Source organism: Xenopus laevis, chromosome 5S (genome assembly GCF_017654675.1).
Source record: "Xenopus laevis strain J_2021 chromosome 5S, Xenopus_laevis_v10.1, whole genome shotgun sequence".
NCBI classification, from domain to species: Eukaryota; Metazoa; Chordata; class Amphibia; order Anura; family Pipidae; genus Xenopus; species Xenopus laevis.
Genome location: NC_054380.1, coordinates 25,296,433 through 25,310,949, shown reverse-complemented (window position 1 = coordinate 25,310,949; position 14,517 = coordinate 25,296,433). Strand labels below are relative to the sequence as shown.

General features: G+C 38.5%; 1 protein-coding gene across 8 annotated transcripts in view; it reads left to right on the top strand.

The window, feature by feature from the left end:
• The window catches only part of LOC431899 (girdin), a 112,866-nt gene extending 98,683 nt beyond the window's left edge, over positions 1-14,183 (top strand). For 3 of the 8 annotated variants that reach the window (XM_018265056.2, XM_018265055.2, XM_018265060.2), the window contains 3 exons: positions 1,041-1,121; positions 5,027-5,301; positions 5,912-7,454. In XM_018265056.2, the coding sequence (XP_018120545.1) occupies positions 1,041-1,121; positions 5,027-5,301; positions 5,912-6,817 (1,262 nt within the window). In that variant the 3' untranslated portion in view covers positions 6,818-7,454. Of the gene's footprint in view, positions 1-1,040; positions 1,122-5,026; positions 5,302-5,911; positions 7,455-10,475; positions 10,574-12,763 lie in introns of those variants that run through there. The other 5 variants (XM_041564329.1, XM_041564327.1, XM_018265059.2 and 2 more) reach the window with 4 other exon arrangements.
• Positions 14,184-14,517: the final 334 nt, after the last annotated feature.

Genomic DNA, 14,517 nt, shown 5'->3' with positions numbered 1-14,517 from the left:
TTTCCAGGTGCCCCCAGTCTTGTGAGTTGTGCTCTGATAAACTTTAGTCACTTTTTACTGCTGCACTGCAAGTTGAAGTGATATCCCCCCTTCTCCCCCAGCAGCCCATCAGCAGAACATTGGGAAGGTAACCAGATAACAGCTGCCTGGTAGATATAAGAACAGCACTCAATAGTAAAAATCCATGTCCCACTGCGACTCCTTCAGTTACATTGAGTAGGACAAACAACATCCTGCCAGAAAGCAGTTCCATAGTGCAGCACTGGCTCGTTCTGAAAGCACATGACTAGGCAAAATGACCTGAGATGCACCTACACACCAATATTACAACTAAAAAAAATGTTTGGTTAAGAAATAACATTTTATGTGAATTATTTGCAGTGTAAACAGTGCCATTAAGGACTACACCATAAAATCAGCACAGATTACCTATAAGTTTGTCCACATCTAGTAACCCATAGCAACCAAAGATATGTTTTCTAACAGCTGATTGGTTGCTAGGATTTACTAGACAAGTAGAAAACGTACGACCATTTATTACATTACCCCTTCTCCTTGGGAGATTAGAATATACAAGGCCACTCCCATTATAATAAACAGTCCAATCAGTGGACAGTATGTACACAATGACATGTTAGCTACATACCAATAGTAACATTGGAATTGTATGCAGCACATTCTAACTTTTTACTTCCATCAATAGTTTATATAATAGTTACATATGATTGAATATTTATGGCTTAGACATCTCTAATTTGTGCTGTATCCCAGTCTGACTTCTCTGCATGTACCCCAAGGTCCTGGCTAAAAGGCTTGGTTTAAATTTGTAGAGTTCTTTCCTAAAGTTTCCTCTTGGACTCCATGGAAATTCCTTGGATTTATCCCCTGAACGAACTAACAGATGACAAAGAGCATGCCCCACATACTGTACATATCTATGCATGACTATCCCTGTACAGAGTATTCTGGAACCAGCGTGTAAAGGTTCCAAGCCACCTTCTAAAGTCTTTCACTATATTGTCTCCTGATCTCTCATCCAGCTCCCAGAACTTCCAGCCTGGATAGTGCCAGGACATCCTCTAGTAATAGTAATAATAATGCTTCAGCCCCTGCAGTCACAGGTAGGCCCTCAATTGATTTTTGTATAATCCTATACTTTTTTTATCAGCTTTTAGTTTCAGTTGCCAAAGTTGTTGGAACTTTAGGAAATGAAAATATGTTCTACATTATTCCATCAGCTAAACCCCATAAGGAAAAATGTCAGCCGTCATCTTTGATATGGTGGTGGTATTATTTATTAATAAATAGTGTCAAAATATTCTGCAGTGCTTTACAGATATCCTACATCATAGATCAGTCCCTAATATTACAATCTAAGGTCCCTATTGGTCTCTTAGGTCCCTATACTCGCACACACACCCTGGTCCGATTTATTAGTAAAAAATTAAAGAACGCTTATCCTGAAAGGGCCCCATTTTCTGTCCCCACCTAATGCACCCTTCATAGCTGTACCTAAGATGAGAAAGCAGGCCCGGATTTGTGAGCAAGACTGTAGGGGCGGTATGCCGCCCAGCCGCCTGCATGCGCACACACGCCGCTTGTGAGGGGGAACAGGGGTTTCAAAACACTTGAAAAAGGGCCCTTGTTGCCCGAAACATGTCGTGTAGATGCACAATAAATACTAAATAGCAGATATTCTGCTTTTTGCTGCTTCTTGATTCACTCATTCTACATATTGAAGTTAATCCTGTGGTTGCCAGTGACGGAGCACCAGTGTGAATCAAGATTATCCAATTATTGCTGGGCGGTTGTGTGTTACCTCCAAATGGAACAGGGGTTTCCATGTGACATTTGTGGGCACTAAGGCCCAGCGGTGCGCCGTTAGCGGGTGCTAGGACCCAGTGGCGCAGAATGGCCTCGGGGCGCCGGAGGCAGAAATCCGGCCATGTGAGAAAGCAGAGTGGCACAGTGGAGTTGGGGGGCTCCTAGGGATTGTCTGCTAGAAGGCAGAGCATTAGATGCAGTCCAGGATTAATGGAGGCTTTTTTCTCCTATAGGATACCTAAGAAAGAGGGACACGCTCCCATGATAAAGTGTATTTTAAAACATTATTTATACCACAAATAAAACTGCACTTACAGTAGAGCCATGGTCAGTTTGCTTATTCAGCAAAGGCTAAAATGGAAGCCAACACTTTTCAGCAAACCAATGACTTCCTCAGGGGTTTGCAGTTTTGCTTGGTTTGTCCAACCTTCTGAAGTGGCAGTGCCTACTGGTATATAGCAGCTGAGTTGGTGATTGGGACTACTTTTATTTGGGACTTTATATTTTTTTTTCATCTGGACAAACCTATAATCCCTGGGTCTGCAAGGTGCCAGTGCTAACCATTGCACCACGGTGATGCCCAGCGCATTGGTGTCTAATATAATAAATAATAAATATGTTTTTTACTAGTTATTCTTTGTGTAAAGACTGTTGTGTACCCACAACATAATACAGGTATGCGACTTGTTATCCAGAATACTCAGGACCTGGTGTTTTCCAGGTAACGTGTCTGTAATTTGGATCTTCACACATGTAAAAATAAAATCAACCCAATATTGATTATATATCTTAGTTTGGCTCAAGTACAAGGATCTGTTTTATTATCACAGAGAAAAAAGGAAATTGTTTTTAAAATTTTGGATTATTTGAAGAAAATGGAGTCTATGGGTGACAGCCTTTCCGTAATTCAGAAAATGGATCCCATACCGATATTGCCAAAGGCTTTTTGGGATAATGGCAGTTTTAATTAGCCACATCCACATAATTACAGGTTGAACATTTCTGCTCAATATAGAGTTTTGTGTACAATAGGTTCAAGCACGAAATGGCCTTTGTTTCACTTCCTCAGATGGATTAGCATATATGACAAATATAATACTTTTTAAGCGGTGCACACGTTTTGAGAGTCATACTAGTTTTTAGCACATCATTATTCCAAAACTGCATTTCTTGCCATGTGATACGTTACAGCAGACTGATAACATCTGCACAATTCTAGATTCCAGAACTAAACATTTTAAGGTATTACGTTTGATAATCCGGCATTGAAAGAAACTTCTGGTGGTCTCCTGACATGTATTGATGAAAAACCCACAGCGCAATATCTATTTATCTACAGCAGAAATAAGCCTAGTTTAGATTGCAAGGCCAGATAGCCCCCTAAGAGTACATTGACCCCAGAGGAATGTATATATTTGGAAAGAACACATTCTAACAGATTCAAAAAGATTAAATATTTATTTTTACTCCAGAGATTAAAGCTTTGCCAAAGCTTGTAGTTTTTACAAAATTTCTGAAAATAGCATTTTCCAACATATTATGATAAAACATCACAAATATATATTGGCTGGTTTTTCTTCCAATAAGGATTAAGTATATCTTAGTTGGGATCAAGTACAAGCTACTGTTTTATTATTACAGAGAAAAAGGAAATAATTTTTAAAATTTTGGATTGTTTGATTATAGGGATGCACCGAATCAACTATTTTGATTCGGTCGAATGCCCTAATCCTTTGGGAAAGATTCCGTTGAATACAGAATCCTAATTTGCATATGCAAATTAGGGATGGGAAGGAGAAAACATTTTTTACTTTCTTGTTTTGTGACAAAAAGTCATGCGATTTCCCTCCCCGCCCCTAATTGGCATATTCAAATTCGGATTTGGTTCAGCCGGGCAGAAGGATTCGGCCAATTTCTGATGAAAAAGGCCAAATCCTGGATTCAGTGCATCCCTATTTGATTATAGTGGAGTCTATGTGAGACAGCCTTTCAATTATTCAGAGCTTTCTGTAAAACGGATTTCCGGATAATGGATCCAATACCTGTAGTATAATATAGTATAGATAATTTACTGGAAGAATAATTAATGTAGAGCATGATAAGAGTAAGGGTTAACTTGCCAAATATGATGGGAGGGGTCCAGGTGTTCACGCCCCAGACCATCAGCTCGGGGAGGCACACAACTAGCCTATGACCACCAGGCACGAAATGCGTAAGGTGTATTTTTGAGATGCTTTTTGACTAAATAAATACTTTTTTTAAATCATCATCATCATCATTTATTTATATAGCGCTGTCAAGATACGCAGTGCTTTGAATGCATCTATCAATGGAGTGTGGTCCGGTTTGTGCCAGCCTATCCTAAATATTTGCTTAATATAGTAAAGCCAACTTTTCTGACCCCAGAAAACCATAATTTTTTTTGGAAATAAGACATTCTAATGAAGTATTGCTGTGATTTCATAATTAAAACAGTGCTAGAAATGATTTACTAATAAAAACAAGTAATCCAGAACAATGCTAAATGCAATAATATACATAAAAACCCAGTTAAACCAAAGTAATAACATATCCATTGATTGTTTAACAGCTACAGATTGTAACATTGTAAAAGACAGAAAAGGAGTAATGCAGTAAACTATAGTAGTATAAGGATCCTAGTGATCATATAAAGGAACTCCATCACTGATTGCACTGTCAGGAAAAGCTAAGATGACTTCAAAAATATTTTACAGTGGTAGAAACAAAGAGGATGTGTTTTATGTTTACTGGCATATATAAATCCCATCATGAAACTACTAATAAAAACCTTTAAGAATTCCTAAAAATTGTGGTCACCAGGGCAATACAAACCCCCTTGTTTAAAAGAGTGCCTTAGTGTGAGTAGCACCCTATTTACTGTATTCAGTCGTTTTGGGGCAGTTTTTTCCATTATCTTTTTAGTCATTGGGTAAAAAATTTGCTTCCCCCACTGTCATCTTGTGTACACACAAATGTGTAACCATGGGAAATAGTGTGCACAAAATGTGTATATGGAGGTTGCTTGGGTTTCTCCTAGGGGAAGTTCTTTGTGGTCAATAGTGGGACTTATAGACTTCTGGATAGACTTCAGAACTTTTTTGTAGAAGTTTGGTCTTTATTTAAAATGAAATATTTTGTACTTATGCATACTCTTTACAACTGAATATTTGTCCCAAAACAGGAATGGTGGCTTCTCAGATCAGGTCCCACAGCCACATTGGTGGAGATTTCAGCCTGCATCAGGAAAGTGAACCACTGAACGGCAGCGGGAGCCCAGTCCCTTACCTCGGCCATCGATTAAAAAAGTCTGCAGTATCTAGTCCCATGTTGAGACCTCAACTAGGGGACACACCAGAAACCTCGCTCCAGCCTAAGCTGAAACCTGGGTCGCCCAGAAGCGAAAAGGTTTCACTCAAACAATTTTTAGAGGAAAGCAACAAGCTGACTGTAAGCCAGGTGAGTGGGAAATGAATCAGGTATTTTCTTGAAACTGGACCAAGCCAGTAAAAGCTGACTGCTTGACCGAGGTTACAAAATTAACAGGATTGATTCTGGCTACAAGAGACTAAAAGTAAATTTTTAGTTGGATGGAGGTTAGGGGGCAGATTTATCAAGGGTTGAATAGGGAATTCTATTTTTCAAAATGTATACATTCAGATTTGAATCCCCCTATTCAAATATGAAATTTATCACAACTCGGCCATGGAAACAGTCCTAATTCGAATATTCGTTACCTAAAATCTGCCAAGTTAATTTTCAGTTCAATGGCATAGGTCCATTGAGCCATTTGGAAATGTTAATAGCCTACTTGACATTCAAGGTTTTTTTCATGACTCGATTCATACAAATCAAATACGATTCGAATTTTCAGGTCGGAACCATTCGATCGAATATTAAATTTTTTTCTTAAATAACCTCCAAATCGAATTGTGCATATATTCCAAATTTAAAAAGATTCACATGAATTCAAAATTCAACTTTTGATAAATGGGCCTCTTGTTGTGTGTAGTTGGTCTACAATTAATTCTTCAACCCTTCTGTAATCCTGGTTGTTAACTTTATACAGATTCGCTCTGGAAGTCAGGAAAACCTATTGGATGAAGTTATGAGAAGCCTTTCTAGTTCTGTTGAGTCTGCGGGATTTCATTCTCCTACACTGCTATCTCCTGGCCTATCGCTGGCACTGGATCGGAAATCTGCCAAACCGGAACAGTCTGTGAGGCCCAACCTTCGGAAAACGGAGAGCTTACGTTTTACCTTCCCTGAACTGGTCAGTTCACAGTCCTCGGATGGAAGCTCTGCTATAGTCGACGGGACGGTGTTCTCCCAAAAGCACACAAAAGATTCCAATCCATATGCAACGTTGCCTCGTGCAAGCAGTGTGATCTCTACTGCAGAGGGGACTACTCGGAGGACAAGTATCCATGATTTTTTATCCAAAGACAATAGGTCACCTGTATCAGTTGATCCATCACCCACAGCGGAGGATGAACCTTGTTTATCAAGTGAGTACTGTATAGTCATGCCAAGGGCTTGTCTCCATGCCAAGGGCTTTGATGGGGATGATAGAAATGGGTCACACAATTGTCATGTATGTAAGTTAGATCAGTTCAGTAAAGACAATACCAACCAACCCTACTCTTCTTCCACAGTGCAGAACCCAATAAAAACAGAAGGTACCAGCATGGTATCCTATACATCCCCGTGCATGTCCTATCCCTATTTATCACTGAACACTGATCTAGTGAGCAGTATCAGTGGCTTGCCAGCAAGTTGCCATTGTGCCTTCTCAGTTGCTACCACCACCAACGACATTTCTGGTCCACCTGTGACAAAAAGTGACATTCCAAATTTTCCAAAAGATGATTGTGAATGCCCCGTTGTACAGGGTCCTTCAGACAAGGAAACAGAAATATCATTATCAGTGACTGAAGATAATCAGAGTATATGGTATGAGTATGGCTGCGTGTAAACATTATTCAACATTGCCCTTCTACTGGGTAAAACAGATACTGAAGCTGGGCGTTTTTGGTGACGGGAAGTATAACCTCTGTTTCAAAGGGGACCTCCACCCAAAAACCATAAAAAATTTTGGATAATGAATGAAAAATATAATTCTAAAAAAGTTGGTCCCCTTCCAGGTATCTTAATCAACTGCCGCATTGTTTTACAATGATATTATATTTTTAAATACTTGGGAAAAAAATTTTTTTAATAAATGTATTTTGGAAAGTGGCTTAGAATAACATATTCTTTTATTGTGCAAAAAAACCCCTCTATTAGGTAGAGAGAACCTTTAATTTAGAATATTTTCTGTGTCCCAACCATCTGTTGCCCTGGACATCTGTATATAACAGACTCTTCAGTTTGGGAATATGGATCATTGGGCCAGTAAACACTTTTGTTGATCAGTACGGAGCTCTGTAGTTCAGATAATACATCCAATTACAACTAGTCAGCTGATCAAAATATATCGTACAATCATGTTATCGGGATTATTCACAACATCACTGTACAGGTATGGGATCCGTTATCCAGAAATATCCGAAGTACGGAACGGCCATCTCCCATTTTATCCAAATAATCCAAATCTTGAAAACTGATTTCCTTTTTCTCTGTAATAATAAAACAGTACCTTGTGCTTGATCCCAACTAAGATATAATTAATCCTTATTGGAAGCAAAACCAGCCTATTGGGTTTATTTAATGTTTACATGATTTTCTAGTAGACTAAAGGTATAATGATTTAAATTACGGAAAGATCCGTAACATTCTGGATAAAAGATCCCATACCTACAATAAAGTCACCAGTATTCTTTAAATGTCTATTTATTATACCTAGTTTTGAATGTGCTGTGCAACATTGTAACTGTCTGTCATTTCTTGTTGTTGTTTTTTTTTTTTTTTTTACTAATTGTCGAAATAGTTTGCTTAATCCATGGCAGTGCCTCTTGAGACACAGGAGTGTCGCTCTCCCAGTATAAACCTTTTGTTGCATCATAAACAAGGGCCCAATGGGTTAAAATAATTTCATCTTTGTCACAATAAAGGTTAAAAAGAACTTTAATGTCTAAATTCCTCTTCCACAAATTCTATTATTCTGTTAATAGGACACTGGGATCACATAAAAAATTAGAAAATGTGATGATTTTCTTGTTGTTGTCATGTGTGTGGGTCTTGTACACGTTTTATTTTCTGGAACATGTTCATGTAAACTAAAGGAAGAAAATGGTTTACAGAATTTTAATAGACATATTAGAATATATGAGTCATTGTGATGTCATTAATATATCATTTAAATATGGAGCCTACGCAAGTGTTTCCTTTAAAATTGCTTGTTTGCGAGCCTGTAGAAGGAACTGGACCCAGAGTTAAACCCATGGCAGAGCTAAAATCCCCCCTAATCCCCAGTGGAGCACAGCATGTCCAATATCACTGCACCCCTACATAAAATGGGTGCACTGTAGCCGTTACTGGTTCCATTGATTTTGGCACAATGACACACCAGATTAAGTCGCCAGTCCCTCCTTTTATAAATCTAATACATGAGTGTTGCCGACAATTTGAGATGAAATATTGACTTTAAAAGTGTTTTCCTTTGAGCTGTAAATGCTGTTTCCAAACGGAGTTGATTTTATCAGACTTACTGGCACGAGCTTAATCTGAGAGTAATATGTAACGCCCAGTAGAAAGAATAAGGGTTTTTCAAACATTCAGTTTTATTACCCAAATCTGTCATTAAAAATCCATGTACTGTTGCTATTTAAAGGCAAATATGTTTTATTATCATTACCCATTCAATATTGCAATGGGCCATAAAGCACCCCCTCTTCCATGCAAATTAGATTCAGAGAGAATATACACACATATGGTGGTTTAACTGCCGGTCTTCATTTTTTATTTTCCTTTTGGGTGATGTTTGTAGGATATAAAGCTTTTCATATGTCTCCGGACAGGAAAATAATTATTTAATTTCTGTCATTTAATTTGATCATATATCAATAGATGCTGAACTTCCATAGTTTATTTGAGAACAATGGAAAATGATCAAAAACGATTGCATTCAGTTTTCGAAAATGACATAACTTTAAAGGAGAGATGACACCAAAAAAATAAAAGCATTTTAACGTAATTAAAATATAATGTACTGTTGCCCTGCATTGGTAAAAGTGATGTGTGTGTTTTAGAAACTGTACTATAGTCTGTATAACATAGGCTGCTGTGTAGCCATGGGGGCAGCCATTAAGGCTGAAAAAAGAGAAAAGGCACATGTTACTTAACAGTACAGTGGTATTCTGCAGAGTGCATCTGTTATCTGCTATGTAACCTGAGCCTTGAATGGCTGCCCCCATGGCTACACAGCAGCTTGTTTATATAAACTATAGTAGTACTTATCTGTTATCTACTGTGTATCCTGTGCTTGAATGGCTGCCCCCATGGCTACACAGCAGCTTGTTTATATAAACTATAGTAGTACTTATCTGTTATCTACTGTGAATCCTGTGCTTGAATGGCTGCCCCCATGGCTACACAGCAACTTGTTTATATAAACTATAGTAGTACTTATGTGTTATCTACTGTGAATCCTGTGCTTGAATGGCTGCCCCCATGGCTACACAGCAACTTGTATATATAAACTATAGTAGTACTTATGTGTTATCTACTGTGTATCCTGTGCTTGAATGGCTGCCCCCATGGCTACACAGCAGCTTGTTTATATAAACTATAGTAGTACTTATCTGTTATCTACTGTGTATCCTGTGCTTGAATGGCTGCCCCCATGGCTACACAGCAGCTTGTTTATATAAACTATAGTAGAGTTTCTGAAGCAAACACACCAGTTGTACCAGTACAGCACAACATTAAATTATATTTTAGTTACTTGAAAGCACTTTAATTTTTTTATGTTACTATTACCTTTTAAAGGGGTTGTTCACTGTTAATATGATGTAGGGAATGGTATTGGGAGACAATTTGCAATTGGTTTTCATTTTTTATTATTAGTGGTTTTTGACTTATTTAGCTTTTTATTCAGCAGCTCTCCAGTTGGCATTTTTAGCAATCTGGTTGCTAGGGTTCAAAGTATCCTAGCAACCATGCATTCATTTGAATAGGAATAAGAGAGAACTTGAATAGGAAAGTTGAGTAATAAAAAGAAGCAATAACAATACATTTGGAGCCTTACAGAGCATTAGTCTGTAAAGAGTCAGAAGAAAAAGACAAATAATTAAAAAACTATAAAAAAATAAATAATGGTGACCAATTGAAAAGTTGCTTAGAATGGGCCATTCTATAACATACTAAAAGTTAACACCCCTTTAAGGGTTTGATTTGGCTAAACACTTCCAATTCCACAAAATCGGAATACTGCAGATAAAGTGCTGGGGTTCACCTGAATCTCGAATCCTGGATTTGGTGCAGCTCCGAGTAAAAGTTGTGCAGCATATAAGGACAAGTGATTCATGCAGAGTTGTTCTGCTGCAAATCTACGAGTCCCATGAATTGATTTTGCTGTTTTAATACATAGTGAGTGCCCTGGGATTGATTGTAGTAGAAGGAAGTGATGCAAGCTCATGAGTCTCAATATCACGACAAACCGCAATGTAACTAAAGCTGCTTTTCTCCTGCAGATGTGGATGCAACCCGAGAAGTCAGGCTTTCAAAAAGCAGGTCTAGGGAGCAGCAAACCCCTTAATTTAGCCACCCATTTCAAGTGATATCCCAGTTGGTGAGTTATTACCCATGTTGTAAATGAGGACGACATGATCTTGTTTACAAAAGGCTAACAACCCTGCGCCCTGTGCATGAATAACAAACACCCCTCGCTTGCCTGCATTTCCTCTTCTCCGTTTTGCTAAAGACTCAATACATGTTTCTTAGACAAATATCTTTACTATGGAAGCAGTACAGGACACTGAGCTTGACTGGAATAGTCCGTCCTTTGATGGATCAGATAGTTTGCAAAGCGATGATGTTAAAAAGTATTTGGAATGATTTCCTTTCATATATAAGATGTTATCTGCTTGTAATTGGAGCAAAAGTCTCATTCCCATCGTCACCAGGGTGCTGGGTCACATAAAAGTAGGGATGCACCGAATTCGGGATTCGGCCTTTTTCAGCAGGATTCGGGCAAATCCTTCTGCCCAGCCGAACCAAATCCTAATTTGCATATGCAGATTAGGGCCGATGAGGGAAATTGCATGACTTTTGTCACAAAACAAGAACATAAAAAATGTTTTCCCCTTCCCACTCCTAATTTGCATATGCAAATTAGGATTAGGTTCGGTAATCGTCCGAATCTTTTGTGAAGGATTCGGGGGTTCAGCCAAATCCAAAATAGTGGATTCGGTGCATCCCTACATAAAAGATACAGAATGTGTCATCGATACAACAGCCAACCAGGATTTATTTTAAAGCGATTTAACCCTTAGTTGGTTGCTTTGCATTTTGATCGTCTCGACCAATCGGCAGGCCAGTGATTCATAAACAAGAAGACAAGATTGCCATCTTGAAATTATAGGCAGAAGAGTTGGTAGCCATTCAGGCTGAGAAATGTTATTTAGTGAATAATTCCATTTGGGTTTATTTTATTCCTTACAAGGGGGATATCTTGGGGTTCTTATAAGTTGTAATACAGATAATGTACATTCCCATCATAATACGCAAGCTTCAATCCTTCTTCTTCCATTGGCCTTAATTATATGTTCATTATTTCTTGTACTTAAACACGTTTTCATGAGGAGCGGCACACGTGACAAGGATAGATTTTTCGGTTTAGCTTATTAACAATTGTTTAATTTTTGACAATAAAATAGTATTAGCACTTGCTTATTTTTTATAGGATGTTTTGCCAGGCTGTTAATAATGTTAAACCACTTAAGTCATTTATGTTGGCCCTCGGGCTGCAGCTACATACCTGTCATTTCTTTCTGTTGATATTATTTCTTCAAAAGGGGCATTATTACAATATACTATGTCATTCCTATGCTCCACTAAAGCATGATAGTCCGCTAAATTGGTATATGCTGATTCAGCTTTAACTGGCCACCCCCATGGCTACACAGCAGCGTGTTTAAATAAACTATAGTAGTACTTATCTGTTATCTACTGTGTATCCTGTGCTTGAATGGCTGCCCCCATGGCTACACAGCAGCTTGTTTATATAAACTATAGTAGTACTTATCTTATCTACTGTGTATCCTGTGCTTGAATGGCTGCCCCCATGGCTACACAGCAGCTTGTTTATATAAACTATAGTAGTACTTATCTGTTATCTGCTGTGTATCATGTGCTTGAATGGCTGCCCCCATAGCTACACAGCAACATGTTTATGAAAATTATAGTATTACTTATCTGTTATCTACTGTGTATCCTGTGCTTGAATGGCTGCCCCCATGGCTACACAGCAGTTTGTTTATATAAACTATAGTAGTACTTATCTGTTATCTACTGTGTATCCTGTACTTTAATGGCTGTCCCCATGGCTACACAGCAGCTTGTTTATATAAACTATAGTAGAGTTTCTGAAGCAAACACACCAGTTACCAGTGCAGCACAACACTACATTATATTGTCATTCCTTTAAAACGCAAAAAAAAAACTTTATTTTTTGCTGTTACTGTTCCTTGAAACTGTTGACATCTATACAGTTGCAAGCTGCTGACTCCTGCCGGCTACACCAATATTCGTAGCATTTTAGGTTTCATTGAATAAAAAAGTTGTTTCATGATAATTTCCCTTTTAGCTTTGAACTACCAAATAAATTGCATTCTGCCATCCCTAACATCCATATTAACCCCTGCATGTTTTGACTCCAGCGTTGCCATCTAACCGCTAATACTCTGCCTTGTCTTTCCGCTTTCTCATGTTTATTTTGTCTTTCTCTCTTTCTTCTTTTTCCGCTTTCCACTAAACACAGAGAGAAAAGTGGCCTTCATTTCTCAAGGGGAAGTTTATTTCTGAAGTCCCGAGATCTCGCGCCCCCCACCAATGTCTTTTTCTGAGAAATTGCTAGTAAAGCCTCAGCACTGGGACTGGGGAGATTTGACACTTTTCCTTCCTTGAATCAAGGAGTTGTGTTGGACTGAATGAAAGTGGAGGATTGAGTGTCCAGCTCTTTGCACTGGGGAAGATTGTGCCGTCCTGTTCAGGAAGGAGCTCTGTCATCACTCATCATAGGAATTCACTTCTCACATCTACTTTTAATCCTCTGATTTTATAGCCTTCTGCTTGGTGTTTCACAATGTGTCCAATATGTATTTTAATTCCATGTATATTAAAATTGTTTTTATTTTATTTTTAAACTTACAAGCTTCCGGCCCCAACTGCCAGGATTGTGTGCTCCCCCCCCCACTGTCCGTTTTTGTAGGTTATAATGGACCCCCTCCTTTAGATGATAAGGATATAAATTAAGGGACACTATTCATTTTAATACACATTTCAGTGACATCACTATACACCAGTATAACTGATGACATCACAAAGCCCTAATATTTTACTAGTTATTTCTGGATGTTTTTAGCATAAGGATTTTAGAAGTCATAGAAAAAAAGACAAGATCGGGACATGATGGGTCCCAGGCCAAGTGCCTTCATACAGGATTAAGGTGACTTCTAATATCCTTTATAATGTTAAATGTGGGACAAATCATGTACAATAATAATAATACAATTCTAGTATAAATGGTCTGGACGTAGGTAACTGGGCTGTGTCTTTCTACAGTAGAACCAAAAGAAACTTCTTTAACTGGAAATGTCCAACCCGGAGTATCTCTCCCCCCGTAGGTGAATTAAAACTGCAAGGAATGGCATAGGTTGAATACCCCTTATTTATATCATTCTCTGGAGGCTCCATTATTCCTCATCATACATGTAACATGATTGTGTTCTAACCCTATATTGTAACATTACTGCTAACTGTCAGCAGGGGGAGACTTGCCTGGCTGGTGGGTCGCCACCATAAGCCTATATAACCTCTATACCATTTGGCACTGTCTCCATATAATTGTTGTGAGAGTGGGGCACTTTTAGGACACTTTTAGGACTCGTACCCATCATCTAGGCAGTGTTATGCAACCACACAGCAACACTCAAGTTAACTGATGGCATTTTACACAGTGGGGTTGTAGCCATGGCAACAGCACAATTTTTTTATGCATTCTGCAGTGGGATAAATTGGGTAAACTGAGATGACTTAACGGTGTGGATGCTTGCCCAACGCACACTAGACTCCGTTTGTGTGTCCCTTAAAGGAACAGTTCAGCGTAAAAATAAAAAATGGATAAATAGAGGCTGTGCAAAATAAAAAAAATGTTTCTCATATAATTCGCCAAAAATGTAATGTATAAAGACTGGAGTGACTGGATGTCTATCAGAACAGAACACAACTTCTGTTTTTCAGCTCTCTAACTCGGAGTTAGTAAGTGACTTTAAGGGGGGCCACATGGGACATAACTGTTCAGTGAGTTTGCAATTGATCCTCAGCATTCAGCTCAGATTCAAAAGCAACAGAAATGACGCGCATGCCCCCCTCCCCTCAAGTCTCTGGTTACTGCCTGGTAACCAATCAGTGAAAAGCAAGAGAGCTGCAAAGCAGGAAGTAGTGTTCTGTTCTGTTAGACATCCAGTCACTCCAGCCTCAATACATTACATTTTTGGCTAACTAACATTTTTT